At 43.4% G+C, this 17148-nt stretch overlaps 2 protein-coding genes across 3 annotated transcripts in view; one reads left to right on the top strand and one right to left on the bottom strand.

Annotated features, from left to right (window-relative positions):
• The window catches only part of elp4 (elongator acetyltransferase complex subunit 4), a 53350-nt gene extending 52868 nt beyond the window's left edge, over nt 1-482 (bottom strand). Inside the window, exon 1 of the mRNA XM_076726590.1 lies at nt 280-482. Within this exon, the coding sequence (XP_076582705.1) occupies nt 280-457 (178 nt within the window). The 5' untranslated portion in view covers nt 458-482. The remainder of the gene's footprint in view (nt 1-279) is intronic.
• Nucleotides 483-558: 76 nt separating this feature from the next.
• immp1l (inner mitochondrial membrane peptidase subunit 1) lies at nt 559-12872 on the top strand. Of its 2 annotated transcripts, none has more exons than XM_076726577.1 (6): nt 559-643; nt 6866-6976; nt 7082-7170; nt 7432-7558; nt 11992-12102; nt 12713-12872. In XM_076726577.1, the coding sequence occupies exons 2-6, from the start codon at nt 6872-6874 to the stop codon at nt 12797-12799; spliced, it is 519 nt and encodes a 172-aa protein (XP_076582692.1). In that variant the 5' UTR covers nt 559-643; nt 6866-6871; the 3' UTR covers nt 12800-12872. The 2 variants fall into 2 exon arrangements, with proteins under 2 accessions (XP_076582692.1, XP_076582683.1); XM_076726568.1 differs by having other exon boundaries at nt 578-643; nt 6866-6962; nt 12713-12862.
• The last annotated feature ends 4276 nt before the right edge of the window (nt 12873-17148 follow it).

Raw genomic sequence — 17148 nt, 5'->3', positions numbered from 1 at the left:
AACTACAGACACAGTTTCAAATAACCTTTCCGTGTGCCATGGACAATTTACAATTACAGAAATCTCCATAGCATCCATAATGCTAACCTTAACTTCCACACTAAATAGACTTTATTCAGACAGTGACAAAACTCCACATTCTGTCTAAAGTCACAGATTCCCCCTTTGAAAATTTAGCTACGTTCATATCTTCCAGTCAACTTCAGTGATCGTTACATTGAGAAACTACTGTTAGTGTTTGCAGCTAGCGCTAGCATTACATCTGAACAGCAGACTGACCGAGCAGAAAGTCGAGTGACGTGACACCGGTCGAAACTAAGAGTTGTCCATTTTGAACCGAGGGTCTGGTACCAGGTATGGAGATTAACTTGCTTCTTGTTTTCTTCTGAAAACTTGTAGTATTGAACGATGAACGCTCAGATGAGGGTCTACCCACACTGCTCATGGGAGCTGCCATACTGCATAGTAACACTGTGACGCCTCTTGATGTTTTGGAGCGTATTGTCCAATCAGAGAAGAAATTGTTAACGCTCGACCAATGAGGGCAGTGATTGTAGCGAGGTCGCGTATGGACGCCGTTAAAAGGAAGTTCAGTTTGTTATGATAAGTGCATGGTCGGAGTATTGAATCCCTCAGTTAGTAGGTGAGTAAAGCGCCTTTGTTTAAGAGAAGTCGCTTGTTTTATATTAATCGTGTTTACATAAACGTGGACGTATGTGCTCTTGGCAACGTCCGGCAGGTATTTCATGCGTTAAAAGTCACCTAACGCCTGGCTTTGACTGTGACCTTGTTGGTACATTGCTGACCCGTATATTGTTTGACAGAAACAAATACTTCGTTTACAGTTGTGCCCACATATTTATTAGCCACCAGAGAATAATTTATTAATAGAATGTCATAGCTGGTGCGCATAGTATTCTATTCTAGGGGGGACATATGGGGTATAAAAACGCAACGATAACGTCTTCATCGGAAATGAGCATAACGTAGCCTACACATATGAAGGCGTATATTATGTTCAGGAGGCAGGAATCACAATCACAATGCTACACTGGAAGTTTTGAAGTGTCTGACTGTATGTGTGTGTTTGTGACGAGAAGCGTAGCATGAGCGATTTAACACACACAACAGCAGCTGCATGGAAATGAGTGACATTACTCATTACTTTCCCAGTAAAGCAGCCGTAGCTAGCAGAAAGTGAACTATATATATATATATATTTGAAAATATGAGCTTGTTTTACAACAAAAAAAAATCTCATATTGCAACAGTAGAATCTGTTAATAGCATAGATGTGTGTGTGTGTGTGTGTGTGTGTGTGTGTGTGTGTGTATATATATATGTATATAGTGAGTGCCCCTCTGTCCCCTCTGTGTGCTGAAGTAACTCATACATGAGTTTGTCAGGGAGCTTCAGCACTAAAAACAGGAATGTAATTCATCACTGTGCTTATCAGGTAATGGACTTTTTCCACAGGGCACACTTTGATATGCTACAGTAGGAAAATCATGTATAAATAATAAAATTAATGGTCAATAAATTCCATTCAACTGTTTGTTTACAGGGTCCTGCTATTGTTCATGCTGGCTCACTGCCACACTGTTATATGGCACTTAGAACAGAGCCATCATCAATATTATTACTTACACCTGTATTTCCTATTATGACATGTCAAAATGTTTGCTGTGAAATAGAAACCTCATTTGCACGTCTCAAGAACTCTGAATGCTTTGTCAGATTAGGCAAAGCGCTGGTGGGGGAAAGGCCAATTTCTTTTGTACTGCATAATGTCCACTATTAATACTGGCTGACTGATGAGAGATCAGTGTAATCCTTAAGACAGCTGTAAAAAGCTCTGTGTGGCAGAGAGAGGCCAGAGGCAGCACAAGATCACAGGATACTGTAAGGGCTCCAGAGGAAGCAATAGCCCAACTGCTCACTTTACAAATGCTCTCAGCAGAGGCAGTCCTGCTGTTTTGACAGCACTGTTGAGATTTATATGTGCTGACAGGAGACCAAGGGAATATATCATGACTGACAACACTGGGCATTGTGGAAAGCCCATATGAGACAAATAAGATGCGCTGACTGACCTGCATCTTGGAAGGAGCAGAGGCTGCTTCAGCAGTGCAACGTGCAGGATGTACGAGCAGCTACAATGCTGTGGAAACTTTCTCCACGTCCTCTGCACAGTGCCAGTCACCTCATTGCCAATTCTTTTAAAATCCTATTTTAACTATAGAGCTCTGTAGCACAAGTTCACGGTAGTGTAAACACAGCAGCCTAATTGTGCAAAAAGAGCATGATCCCCCCCACCCCCTTTTTTTTTTCCTCAACATGTCATCTATGCATGTGTGTGTTTTTCTGCAGTGTTTTTGTCCGGTTTATCAGTCTCTGTATCTGATTGAGCAATATAATGGCAGCAGTCATAACATGTCAGACCTTTCCTGGTCAGCCTGTTTTGGTTTCTTCAGTCCATTTCGGCCATCAGTGTGGACTGCAAGAAGCAGTAGACCTCTTGTGTCGGGGGGATGCAAGATTATCATCAACATGCACCATGTTTGTTTTGTTAGCATTGAAAGTAAAGTAATATTCTAAGGGCACAAGTACAATAAGCATAGGATGTATTTTGTACACAGCTAATTTTGTCTAAGGATTGGACTTTTTCCATGTATTCAACATCCCATAGTTCGGCCAGCTTTATTCTGATTTCCTGAGATTTTTTTTTTTTTTTTTTTTTGCAGGATAGAAAAAAACAGTAACAAATGCATAAAATGTTCATTAAGAATGAGAGGAAATTGCATTCTTAACAATCATAGGTTTGCCTTTAGGTTGAGGTGTCTGTCATGAGCTGCTGTTAAAATATATCAGGCTTTGTCATGAGCTGCTGTGTGCAAAACACAAACTCCTTTGTCAGTCTAATACAAAACCAGATAAGATCTCTCAATTCTCTCAGCACCAGGCCAGCACCACGCATTCGCTTGTGGTCAATACAATAAGGCTTAGTGGCTGATTTTTCCATTCTATGTAATTGGCTGGGGACTCTGTCAACCCACACTTCCTTTCAATTCATAGCAGTTGTATTCATATCACTTGGCTATTATTTGCTCTGGCTGACCCACTGATTGTAGGTTTAAACCCTCACCTCCTCAAATAGTAACCTCGCTCAGCTGTTTCACGGCTGTGTTGCTCTTAGCAACGAATAAAAGAGCAATATGGAGATCAGTCGCTTCAATTAAGCCTCTGATAGAAGGCAAAGCTAGAAAAGATGGGGGCTGGACATAGAACTCTGTGACTGGGACTTCTACATCTGTCACTCTCCATCCAGCCAGGTGCCTGTGTCTAAATCAGCAGGATAATCTCTGATTGGACTGATAGTTGAAGCAGACCCCCTGGCTGCTGCACCTCCTCCTTTTTATAGCTCATATTAAGATCAAATCAAGCTCTGCGCAACAGGACTAATGCCCCACCTCCTCTGCCTTCTGCTGCCCAGAGGAGGACATCAGAGGTGGGATTCGTCCCCTCTCCAGTGCTGCCTGCTCCTCCAGACTCCCTTCCATCTGGGATCCTCAGGGAGAAGAAGAATATCTGACAAGGGGCTTGTAAGCCTCTTAGCCCCCCCGTTGCCCAGCTCTCTCTCAGCCCATGTTTTCCTAATTTAGTTGTGTAAGGAGTCTGCTGCAAGGCGCTCATGTGCTGTGTGGATTGAGATTCTCTTTGTGGTTCTAATAGACTGGCCATGTATATCAATTAACACTACTCAGCCAATGGCAGGTTCAAATCTCCTGAGACCAGGAGCAGTAATTCCTTTTCGAATGTTACCTCATGGCTTCAATAATGTGCCTTTAATTAGGTATCAGTGATACCTAATTTTGATATGCGTGATTTTGCTTTATTTTCAGTTTGATTTCAAAACTTTTTTTATTACTGTTCTTACGTTTAGCTGGGTTTCCATTAAACTATTTAAATCGTAATGAGCAAAAAAAAAAAAAAAAAAAAACCTCAATGTGGGTGCGTAACACCAACAGACAAAATGTCAGTGTCACAATTTTTATGCTGATTTGAAGCAGAATGATCAGAGTATGGAAATGTTATGGGTTTTTTTTGGTTTTTTTTGGTTTTTTTTTATAGAAAACTCTCATCCTGAGGAAGCATCACGTTTGATGTGAAACAACGACTTTTCCAGTGCTTATCAGTTTCTGAGAGACTCTCGGTTCGTTGTGGATGTGTCTCTTCAGGAAGCCTCTTTTATCATGTCAGTGCACATGAAAAACACCTTGTTCACATTTTTTTTTTTTTTTTTGCAGTGTATCGAATAATACACTCCAAATGTTTTCAACAGCTGGGCGAATGCAGTGATGGGCATCCCGATCATGCTGCTCTTTGTGCTCAGGGTTGGTATTGCAAGAAAGAAAAACTCATTCATCTTCATGCCTTGAGTGAAACAGTGCTCCCTCAGTAAGAGGATCACAGAGTTAAACACACAATAATGTGTTTCTATCGGCAGCTATTCATTTGGGATCCCTCTCGTCTCCCCACTGTAGCGCTGAGCTGTGACCATGGGAGGCCGGTGGCCACAGATGGTTCTGCAGAGAGGGCTGCACTGACTTTTCTTTGTTTTCCCTCGAACATGTTTGGCGTGTAATCCTGGATTAACAGAGGGACTTTGTGTTAATTTACAGCTGTAATACAGCATTCAATTAATGTACTCCCAACACACACATGGGCTGGGTATTAGGGGCAGTAGATAGTGTGTGTGTTGCCTGACTCTTTGCTCAGGGGAATTGGACGTAATGGAGATCCAATCAGAGGTCTCTGTGGATGTCCACCTCATTCTGACTCCCAGAGGAGTCACTGCAGCTCATATATGCACTTCCTATGAAACACATAGGTAATGCTATTGTCTGTGCACATTCACACCACATGCACTCACACACAGACACACAATATCAATGACAGAGGGTGCCTCAGAAAACCAGGCGGCTGCATATGGACTCTCTTGATATCAGTCACTGGCTGTGTGATCTTGTTATGCAAAGTCCCTTAATCCCTACCTATGATGAATGCACGGTGGAATGGAGGGGGCGGCTGAAACAGAGATATGAGGGCAGCTGTACGGGAGGCTGTCCACTGTGCTTTGCGAATGAGTGCTAGCAAAGAGATTCCTGATCCCTAGCCCAGCAGAAGGAAGAGCACATGTGAGATCATATCTGCGAGTGCATTATGACAGAGATGCTGGTGGAGGCAGCTGAGAGCAAGACAAATAGAGCTGAACATGCCGCCTTAGTGCAGACCTGAGATTCACATTAACCTTTAGACCACTTGCTTCCCAATAGAGGAATTATAGGGCCAAAGGTGTTACTGTACCAGCTGTGGGAGGAACTGAGTTTATAGTTCCCGTGGAACAGGAGAAGGGACCAGAGCAGGCTGTGACTGGAAAGGGGCACTTCATTTGGGCCCTGTGCTGAGTGTATATAGCTGTCCCCCTTCACCTGCTCGAGCGCTCTCGTTCGCAGGGGCGGCAAAAATCAGAGGGTTGCTAGGGGTGATCAGGCAGCAGAGGAAAGAGTGGAGTAGCAATACATAAGGAGGGGAAAGGATGGAGTTTGTCTTTTTTGGTTCAGAGGCGATGGCGAATGGGCCAAAGAGACAAACCATGCTCGGGATGAACGATAGATAGAGGGTTTAATAGGTGGAATATAGTTGGCATGAATGAGAGAGCATTGTGTGTGTGTTTGTGTGTGTGTGTGAGAAGAGTGGAGGGGGGTAATGGGATTAGGGGTAACACCTTTGGCAGGGCTGGGAGAGCCACCTGACACCCGGTCTGTTGGGGACCTGGGGAGAAGGGGGGTGCGGGGAGTTGGAGGTGGTGGGGCAAGGGAGAAATTGGGGGTCTAATCCTTGTCCATCTTTGGGAAGTCATTCCCAGAGCTCTGAGGATTTGGGGCTTTGGTTTCCGCTCTGCTTGCTTTGGTTAATAATACCCTCGGAGGGAGAGAAGACATGGAGAGAGAGAGAGTGAGAGGGAGAGACAGAGAAAAAGATTTCTTTTCCCTGTGGTGGACTGGCAGGACAGCGGCCTCAGCTAAAAATGTTTGAAGTGGAGACTAACCTCTAAGCCAAGCTGTGTCTATTCTTTTCTAAACACACAGTCTCAATCTGTTTGTGTCTATGCGTGTGTGTATGTGCAGGTGCGCCTGCGTACACACACTGTGTATGACAGTGTGTAAAGATTGACTTACTTTCTTCTCTCCATCCAACAGGTTGCGGCTTGAGTAAAAGTCAATAACCTGAGTGTGGCTGGGATGTTTGCTTAGAAGACACACGGATTGTCCTCGTGCGTGTTTGTGCGACAGAGTGTTTGCCGGGCGGGTGGGTGGGTGGGTGCAGGGGGAGTCTCTGTGTTTCTATGGTGCTGACAGAAGCTGATAACTGCTCTAATGATTGGCCGTAGCGGAGGCAGCACAGGTTCAGGGACTAGCTGTAGACAGTGCGGAGCTGCTCGGCTGGACGTGTCACAGCTTCTGTGTTTGTCCGTCACCTGAGCTCAAGGTGTTGATTGGTCCATCCTACACAGGATCAAAGTTCAGGGCAGTTTTCTGCTGTCAACTGGCCGCTCAGCCTCTGTGAATGAAACACCAGGGAATGTGCCATTTCAGCAGTAGGCCAACTGTGACAACCTTGTCCACACCTGTAAAATGTAACCCCACACAACTTTTTGTTTTCAGAAACCGTATGAAGGACATACGCCTACCATAAATGGATCAGACACAGAGTTATCCCCTCACCACTCTATGTATAGAGCCTTTGATAGCTATGTACACTGACATGGTGCCATAACCTGTGGTTGTGTTTTGTGCTATAGGTGGAGATGTTCCGCAGAGTGCTGGGGAAGACTCTGGGGTTTGTGGGCTACACTGTCCAGTATGGCTGCATTGCACATTGTGCCTTCGAATACATTGGTGAAGTTGTGGTGGTTCGTATTATTGCAATTACAGAATTCATGATTTTTTTGTCTCAAATTAAATTAATTCATCAATGCACATGGAATAAGTGTGTTTTTGTTGTTGTTTTGCTTCAGTGTTCTGGTCCATCCATGGAGCCCACCATTGTCAACCATGATGTTGTCTTCTCTGAACGTATGAGCCGTCATCTTTGCAAAATACAAAAGTGGGTTCCAGTCTGTGGAGTCGTATTCAGCAGGCGAAAAGAGCACACATGTTGGAATATGCATAGACATTACACAATTTCCATTTTTGACATAAATCAGAAAAGAATTGTGCTCTTTTTTTTTGTTTCTCAAATAAAAAGGATTGACTGGCACTTTCCTACAGACATACATCATAGATGAGACGAGACATTAAGGCATTCACTGTGAATGAATGCACCCTGAACTGTTCCTAAGTGACTGTGGTTTTCGTTTCTTTTCAGGGGTGATATAGTAATTGCAAAGAGTCCATTTGACCCAAATATGAACATTTGCAAAAGAGTCATTGGATTGGAGGGGGACAAGGTCTGCACTAGTGGCCCGTCCAGTGTGTTCCAGAGCCACACATATGTGAGTATGTTTACGTCTTCCCAGCCCCTATTTGTCCACGGTGTCGTTCTGTCCAGCTGCTCTTCTTATACATCTTGTGATTACCTGTTTTACCAAGTAAGGCTCCTGGTGGCAGCTTTACTATTTCCACTTCCAACAACCACAACTCAGAGTCTCTTTGGAAGAAAAAAAGGTTACCAAAGATACAGTAAAATAGAGAATGAGGACAACAAAACACTTGATAGTTTGACAGGATCTCTATGCATAATGCAAAACTTTCAGTCAATGGTTTCCTTTGTGCGTGTGTACCCAGCCTATATACTATCATAGTTGTTTACATTTTAGACCGCACACATCCATTTTGTGTCATTGGTCAAAATATCAGCTTTTGACAACACCTATATTTCCTCAGAACAGTGATAAAACCAGAGAGTGAGCAGGGGTTCTGCTGCTGAAACCACTGTCATTGCTTTTCTATTACTACTCTCCCCAACGCCCACAGCTCAGGCCTGCAATCTCTCTGAAGCCTGTTAGAGTTAGTGCCAGCCGAATGGACAGACTGATGGGTGGGTGGAGGTGTGTGTGTGTGGGTGTGGGTGTGGGTGTGTGTGACTGAGTGTGAGAGAGAGTGTGTGTGTGTATGTGCGTACATCCACAAACCAAAGGTTGCATTTATGTTGCATGTTTTTTTGAATTTCTTGTGTATTTTATAGACTATGGGCAGACTGCTGAATGAGTTCAGCCAAACGCAGCATAAGGCCAAGCCCCTAAGTGTCATTCAGCAAATCAAACAGGAAATAAAGAGGCTTCCTCTTCTACTAGCTTCACCTCCACAAACGGAGCACTGAACTTGTAATAGGTGACGTCTTTGCGTTGTGATTCAGGATCCCAGGATGAAGTGACAGAAGTTTCAGTTTGACTCCTTTTCAAATTTGCCACCAGGTGAACAGCTGCAGTATTTTTGGTTTGTCCATTAAGTTTAGGATGAAGCTCATTGACTTCCATTCATTTTGAAGGCTTCTTCACTTAGCACGCTGAAACCAGTCCGTAGATGATGATATCTTGGTGGCGTGTAGCATGTTTCTTCTTCTTCGATCATACCGGGATGAACATACCGCTCGTTGGAGCTGCGTGTACTGTGGCAACTTGACTTGAATCAACGTGAAGGTTAAAAAAAAATCACTTCGATTAACTACAGCTGAGGTAGATCCGTATTAGTTATGATCTAAAAAGACACACTTCAATGCAAGGTCGTCTGTTCAGTGCAATTCTTCTTCTTGTCAACAAGTACTTGAGTAATCATTTTCTATATTAAATGCCAAAAACATACATCATAGATTCTGAGAGTCCAAAGCGACGTCTTCAGCAGTCCAAAAGTCAAAGATACTCACTTTACAATGATAATAAACAATACATTTGAGAAGCTGGACATCTGATGTTTTTGCTTGATCAAACAACTGAAGTGATTAATCGAGTGTCAAAATTGCTTCAGATTGATTTTCTGTTGATTGATTAATTGACTACAGTTGTTTCAGCTGTAGTTTAGAACCTGTTGAACGACAGCGCCGGTGTATCAAACTCATCAGATTGTTTTTGTTTCTGCTCTGCTTTGGATGTGTGCCACGCACGCTGCTGAACTACTTATCTTTGAAAATGTAAGAGAGCTTAATTCATAGGAATATTGATGACAGACATTGTGGCATTGTAGGGATGCACGTGTGTCTTGTTTTTGTCAGCTACCTCTTGAAAAATGGAGGAAATGTGACGTGCATAATCATAATACTTTGCTGCTCTAAACTTTCGCACTTAAAACTTAAAAAAGCAGGTGAGAAGCTTGAAATAACTGCTATGCCAGTCTTTCCAAATCTGACTGTCACTAAGCATTTTATAATGTCATGCAGCCTAATATATGCTGCCACATGTTAATTCTTGAAACTCCCAGGGGCAAAATCACTTCCTTTATGTGACAGCGTTGAGGTAACAGAAAATACCCGCTGTTCACATAAATGTTTGGGCGCCCTCAGGGACTTTTCTTTCCCCCCAGAGGATGTATGTGTTTGTTTGTGAGTGGTAGGATAGTGTGAGGCATTATGGGTGGACCTGTAAAGATGAATTTTGGAAGGCGGTGTTAGACCCTGTCATCACCTCCTTTTTTCTTCAGACAGACAGGCAGGTCCTCTCCACCCTCAGAGATCCAACAGCAGACTAATTGCCCTGTCACCTTTCAGGAATCATTTCTGTGTCAGAGCTATTGTGTCAAAACAATGACACTTGATCCCTAATATTATAGCAAAGAGAGCGAGAGAGTGACAAGAGAGAGATGAAATGTCCCCATACGTTCGGTTCTTTGCAGTAAGCAGAGAGAAATATGGTGAAAGATGAACTCAGTAAGTCCGTGTGGTTTTAAACTGAGCATAATTCACCGCCTCAACCATGTTAACATAATGAGCACCGTAATGGTGTGACTGTTAAACAACACACCTCCACCGTGAGCAGAGGCTCTAGTTTCAGTGCGTCTCGACACGTCTCTGACAGGTACACAATGCCTCGCGTCGACCCAGCCTACAAGCACAGGACGGGTGCAGTCTCTGCCGTCCGTCACGCCAGAGCAAATCCAAGTGACTCCACATCTGACTACACTGTGCTGGGCCTTTGGAAGTCTGTGCGGCTGGAAACGACACGTGTTGATGACCGCTTTATGTGTATGCTGCTCTTCTTCAACGCATGTATGTGCATGCAAAAAAATCAAGTGGTTTTGTGGTTATTTACAGGTGCTTGAGACAGCGGTTCTCTTTGAAAAGCATAGTCAAGGATGGCACATTATCTGGTTACAGCGCTGCTAGTTTTAATTCAGAGGTTTGCCTTTGACTCGCTGTTTTTTTTTTTTTTTTTTTCCCCCTTGTTCACACACCTGCAACTTGCAAGGTGATACACATAAGCTTTTATTCGCGCTCTGGCCTCAGTACAGCAGGTCAAGTTTCAGACCTCTTCACTTTCTCACTTCTCTGAAATACGGCCTGGTTGATCCTCAAAGCACTTTTGTCTTAACTGAAGTTTCTCTGAGGTCGTTCTGTGCTACTTCTGCCGTTGTCGATAGGACTGATTGACCGACCTCCATGGTGATTTCTCTCAGGTTGGGATCCTAAATAGAACAGAAGTGATGTCAAGAGCTGCCATGACAAGCTTACTCCTTTTAGTATGTGGGTGCTGCGGTTTCACCAAATTCTGGACAGACAGATTTTCATAATCATAACTCCACGTCTTTAGGATGAGCACAGCGAAGATGGTGCTTTTTCTTTTTCTTTTTCTTTTTTATTAAATAGAAGATGAGGAGAAACGGGGGGTTCTCGTTTGGCAGATGACAAACGGTTGTGTTTCTTTTTCCTGTGCTTGGGAGCCAGCATATGTTACCATGTTAATGAGGTGTAATGGTGGGAATCCAGCATGCTGACATATGGTTCTCAGATGACTCCTTTAATGATATTCATTTGTGTCGTCGTTATTCAGCGAGTTGTTTACCTCATGTTAGGTCAACATGTCACTGGCTCGTGATTATGTCACATCATCTGTCTCAATTATCGGATATGAAACAAAACGCAGCATCTCACAGTAGGACTGAAGACTCTAATCAGAGAGCGGGGTGATCGGAATAAGGAGTCCGAGCAGAGGCGAAGACGTGACGTCACCTGGGTCTGGATAATATTCAGTCTCTTTATTCGCGATATTCTCTTTCCTCCAGAGGACTTTTGCCGTTAAAAAGTTAGGCAACACAAAAATAGACTCGTGGATTGTGATGCCCATTATGACAATATAATGTGTTGTTGATCCTGTCTGCACATATAGGGGGGACAGCGCACTTAATTAGGGCCTTGACAAGCCTACTCTCCTAAAGTGATGAGATTAATCATAATTGGTGTCACTGTGAATTAGAGCCCGCTTGGATGACCGCCCCACTGGCAGGTCGGACCGCGGTGGAGACCCTTGGACACTGCTGCTAGCCGCAGCTTAGCCCTCTCTAGCTCCCTCTTTCTCCCTCCGTCTCTCTCTCTCTCTGCCCAGCTATCTTAGGCCCCTGTCTTGCTTTACCCTCCCTGGGTAAGAGGGGCGCAGATCTCAGCCAACAGCCTAATGACCCCGTTTGAAGTTCTTCTAAATCCCCCCCGACCCTGCCCGTTACCCATGACCCCTCTCCTAAGACGGTTCGGGGTTAAAGAGGGACAGGCAAGTTGACGTTAAGTTGGAGGAGGAGGCTGAGGAGGGAGGGATGGCTTAGGCAACTCGTTGGAGGTAGCGGGGTGGGGTTAAGGTGGGTTCTCAGTACGTTATAGGTCAACTCACTTTTACATGTTAAAGTTAAGTTGTGCTGCTTTCCATTTGATTCCTTTGTTGTGAGGTAAAACAGCCTACATCTTAACCATTTTCTGCCTTCTTTCTGTGTGTGGTGTGGTTTTTAGGTTCCAAAAGGCCATGTATGGCTAGAAGGGGATAACCTTACAAATTCCAGTGACTCAAGGAGCTATGGCCCAATTCCCTATGCCCTCATCCGAGGGCGTGTTTGCTTAAAGGTAACGGGGAGGTGTATTGTATGTTAATATATATACATATATATCTATATAGAGAGAGATTTTTAGTAAGAAAAATATGGAAAATGCGAGAAATATGTTTTGTTTTGTTTTTGTTTTTTTGCAAAATCAGAAAAACCAGTTTGGATTAAATCTCCCATATGAGTGCCAAGCCACCTATAATTTTGTTTGTTTGTTTTTTCAGTCCTGTATGGCCATTTTAAGCCCAATTCAGAGACATGAGTCAGTTGGAAGTTCAAAGCAAGTGTGTCTGATTGACCAAAGCCTGGATAACATATTGTCTAGCTTTCCATTCTGCTGTATTGTCATGTCACTGGATGTCATAGCAAGCACGACCCTGGAAACAGGTCAGCCAACCTTCTGTCCATCTGATTGGACAGCGGCACTCCACTGGAGGCCCTATTACGACAGCTGATGAAATAACAAGCTCTTCTATGAAGTCAAACACATCATTAAAAGCCACATTAGCAAATGTGTCCAAGAAGTGCGATAAAGTGTTGTACATAATGGCTGCAAGTGCTTCATTCTGTTATTATGTGAGTCTCTGCTCTCTTTTAACCCATTGTTTCTCTGCACCCTTTGTCCCGCACAGCTCTGGCCGCTGCACAGTGTCGGGACTCTCAGTAAAAGCCCAACAAAACGGATCATTAAAACTCAGAGTGACTCAGACTCAGATTGACTCATTCACTTTGTACTGTACCGTTACTCTGTTTTCAGTCATTTTTTAATAAAGCTGATATTTATTTAAGCTTTTATTGGAAGTGGTTATTAATTGTGGTTAATCTGTCTTCAGTCCAGTTACTTAAAGATATGAAAAACCCTTTGCAAGCATACATGCTCCATGTTTAGATTCATTTTAATGTTTAATAACTGTCAAGGCCCTGTCATCTTACTGTGTGTTGGCTGTGACTGCAGCGCTGTAGGATCAGCATTGCGTGAGCAATGAGAAAAGCTGTGTCTCTGTGGAACTGCTAATGGCGGACAGATGCATGAATGAGATGCACAAGATTTATGTTGATGATTGTGCTCATTCAGTTTTAAATCAACAAATGAAGGCCCAGTGATAGCCAACAGTGCATGTATTGGGAGTTTTAATTGGTCCTGAAATGCCCCTAAACCACATATTTGCAGGATGTTTGTACATGTGGCGTAATCTGTCTAAATGTACAAACTGTGCCCTCATCAATGTCTCATTCCCTCAAAAAAGATGTTATTAATTTCATGTTTACCCTTTCCTGGTATTATGGTAAAACAAAAGCTCTCCTATTGTTTAATATTTCATTAGGCTGCCAAGGCAATTGAAAAAATGTTAACATTTCCCATTTAACCATACAATATTAATAAGCACTTAGTAAGGGCTTCGCTCACCACTGAATACATTGTGTGTGTGTGTGTGTCTGTGTGTGGAACCAAACCTGAGTCTCACACTCAGTATGTTACATGCACTCAAGACACAGAGTTATTGTCAGCTTTCTATAGTAACCAAACATCATGTAAATGTGGTTTCTGTTGTCAGGGTAAGGGATGAGGAGAAAATTGGTAAACATGGCCACTTCAGATTTCTGCCCCAGAAACCTCACTTCGTGATCACATGTACATTTAACTGGGTTTTAACAGTATTTAGGAAGAGGAGTGCATTTGCATGACAAAGACATGCTGGGGAAGTGGCATTAGTGTAGAGGTGCCCAAAATACTAATACTAATAGATTAGTCTTAAGTAATGCAGTGTCCACCTCCACCACAAGCACACACACAGTGATCTCTGTCACCACAGAGCCTAGAGCAGAGCATACTGACTTCATGGAAGCAGCAACTTTACAGACAATGTGGCCAGAGGAGGAAAAACAAACTGGTTGTGATATCATACTTTCCAAAGCCCTCCACTGCTGCATCCTTCTAAGGCCTGCTCATCCTGCTCAGACCTTCCAGGACACGGGGACATAACGGCACAATCGCATACTGAGCCGTGGAAGCTCAGCTGGTCATTCTCCGAGGCAGAGAGGGACTCTTCTCCTTGGAGCTCCCCAGGGGAAGTGAGTTCCAGGCAGCCGTGGGTCCCTGTCCAGCTGCTTCTTCTGTCTGCAGGGGGCCAGAGGGTCAGAGACAAGGCTCCCTGTGACACTGAATTATCTGCCTGAGTGTGATTGTGCCTGCTGGGAGGGACGCTAAAGATTGTGTGAGCGTGTGTATGTGTGCATATGAAAAATATTTATGCAGGCTTTTGCTTCAAGCACATCTTTGTTTCTCAAGGTTTAATATTCATCTGCTGCGTGTCAACACAGTTCCAGTGTTCAGCTGAAAAGCTGACACAAGTAATCTTAGCATGTCCCTTTAAAGATACTGCCCCATAGAGGGAGCTCTGACTGTTTACTAATGTAACTCAAGCTCTACTGGATGAAAAACTTTTTAGGATTTAAGGCCAAAGCTGAAGATTGTGGATTCACATTACCACAGGTGTAGTACAAATGTCTCTCTTATTTCCTCCTCTCGAAGAGAAACAGACACCAGTGTATCTTCAAATGTTTGCTATTTGTCACAAGTATGCCTGACCAGTCTCTCCTCACTTAGAAGCTGAATTTGAGCTGCATATTACATGAGGTATACAGATACATCCTGTATGTTGCTCTCACTGTCATACTTTGAGTTGTGACAGGAGAGCAGAGTTTCAAAGAGATGACAGGGCAGAGGTGTATATCATTATCATGCTGAGTGGGCACAAAGCTGGGAGTGAGGCAGGAAGAGATAGAGATCGGAAGAAACGGACAACAGACAGCTGTGCTGAGCTATGCAGCACCACAGAGTCAGGCTGTGGCCTGTCAGCAGGGCTGAGGTGTGTCTGCTGCCTCGGTTAGAGAAGAGGGGGACAGAACCAAAGTCTGTTGTCATAATGTTGCTTCAGTGTGTAGTTGTGCGTCTGAAATGCGCTCAGTATCTGAAGTCAGAAGGGCACGAGGATTGACTACATAGTTAAAGTTATTTCATGTAAGTAATTACTGTGGCAGAGGAAGTTCGACTCAGTTCTCTGTATGATTTTGAAGTAAATGTTTTTGTATTTTCAGTATGTAAAGTGAAAAGTGAAAATAACATTATTCCCAATCTTTATCACATGTTTGTGCCAAGCCAATTACTTAACTTTTTGAAGAGTATCCCATCACTTTAGTACTGTTATTGATGCAGAAGCAGATAGCCTACTGTGTTTTATGCTCAACTGCCAACAGTTTGGTGGGATATTTGCCTTTGTTGTGCTAGTGGTGGCTAATGTAGCTTCAAACCTCGTAGATGGCGAGTGAGCCACAGAGGTCTGGTAAGTTCACTTCTTTCCAACTCCACATCCGAAAACTGGCATTTGTCCTCAGCCTGGACTAATGCTGACTCAAGTGACATCACTTGAGGCAATTTATCACTCTTTGTGCAGCTCCCTCTGTAGCCAGAAGAGGCTCAATCAGTGGAGTTCTCCTTTACGGTTTATGCAGTGGAAATTATTACAGAAAAATCACTGTTAAGTTTCCATGATCGTTTTGCATTTTTGATCAACTTAAAATCATTATCACAGACAGGGAGGAGTTTGGGACTACAGTTTTCTCAACTTTGGCACCTTTTCATTTTTCATGCCATTTTGCATTTGGCTGTAACCACTGATGTAGTTTGATAACATTTCTGATGTACTCGGAGTCCCTGTCGAGCCAGTCATTGCAAATTCAGCCCTTTGTTGCTGTCACAGTGTGTGCATGAGCCTTTTAAGACAAGGGTTTGTCTATAATACTGCAATCATCCTATTGCATACAGAGACAACATTAGCACAGCAAACTGCCCTGAAATTTGCTCATTATGAAGTTAATGAACAGAGTCAGTAGGTTTATTGTCTTGGGCTTGTTTTCACATATTTACTAAAAGCCATACCAAAGAGTCAAAAAAGCAGAGTTACCACATTTGTTATCAGATCTTTTCAGGTTAGGTTGTGTGCATCAGAATTCCCTTTAAATCAATATTTTAAGAGGATTATTATCATCATTGTCATTATTTTTATTTAACTCAACACAGGGTCCTCATACTTGCTCATGCCACTTTATGTTGAGTGTTGTGCAAACAAAATAAAGGAGTTAAACAAGGAGACAATGAGAAAGAACTGGAGGGGGCAGAAGGGGCCAGAGGGAGTGGAGAATAGTCGAATATGGGCCAGAGATAGTAAGACAGGCAGTATCTGTTTGCTTGATTCCTTAGTTCATTTCAGGTTAATTGAATCCTTTAAAAGTGCAGAGACACATGAAAGAGGGGAGCGGGAGGTATGAGTAGCAAGAGTAAGAGAACCGCCCGCCACTGGTAATGGCCTGGTTTGTTTGTTTTCATATCCATGTTAGAGAACGTGACCCAAAAGTAACGCTGCAGCATTACTCTGACAGCCAAACGTCTCTCTTCATGCTGCCTGCAAACAAAAATAGCCTGAATGCACACCACCAGCAGGTCTCTTCCGAAAACCTATGTAGCCTTTATCAAAGCAACTTTTGCTTGTCAGTCCAAGTTGAATCAGTCACACTGCTGCATGAATTCAATCATGTTTCAGTTCTCCTCCCTCTCTCTTTGCATATTTCTGTTCTGTTGATGCATCCTGTTCACTTTCTCTTTTCACTCCCTCCTCTCCCGTCCACTTGTGTAGCTGCTGGCTGATAAGGGAATTGCTCCTTTCATTGATGGATCCTTTCATTCTCTCCTTTTAATCAAGCCTGTTAGTACTTCTTAATTAAGACATCACAGTCGCGTTTGATCACTCTTGCTTTTCTGTGGTGTGTGTGTGTGTGTTTGTGTGTGTGTGTGAAAGAGAGAGAGAGAGAGAGAGAGCGAGAGAGAGAGAGAGAAAGAGTGGAGATACTCTACCAGTCCCTATTCTGTGTGTGAAGATGACTGAACAGCTTCAAATGGGGCAGATACACCTCCTCCAACTCTGTTCTGCCAGCCCTTGAGGCTTGTGGTGTGTACATCTCCCAAGCCAACAGGCGTCAACCTCCAGAGATCCATACTAGACAGATGGTA

The sequence above is a fragment of the Chaetodon auriga genome, chromosome 1 (genome assembly GCF_051107435.1).
Source record: "Chaetodon auriga isolate fChaAug3 chromosome 1, fChaAug3.hap1, whole genome shotgun sequence".
In the NCBI taxonomy this organism is placed as follows: domain Eukaryota; kingdom Metazoa; phylum Chordata; class Actinopteri; order Chaetodontiformes; family Chaetodontidae; genus Chaetodon; species Chaetodon auriga.
The sequence above is the reverse complement of the archived record's forward strand: the minus strand, read 5'-3'. Positions and strand labels throughout refer to the sequence as shown.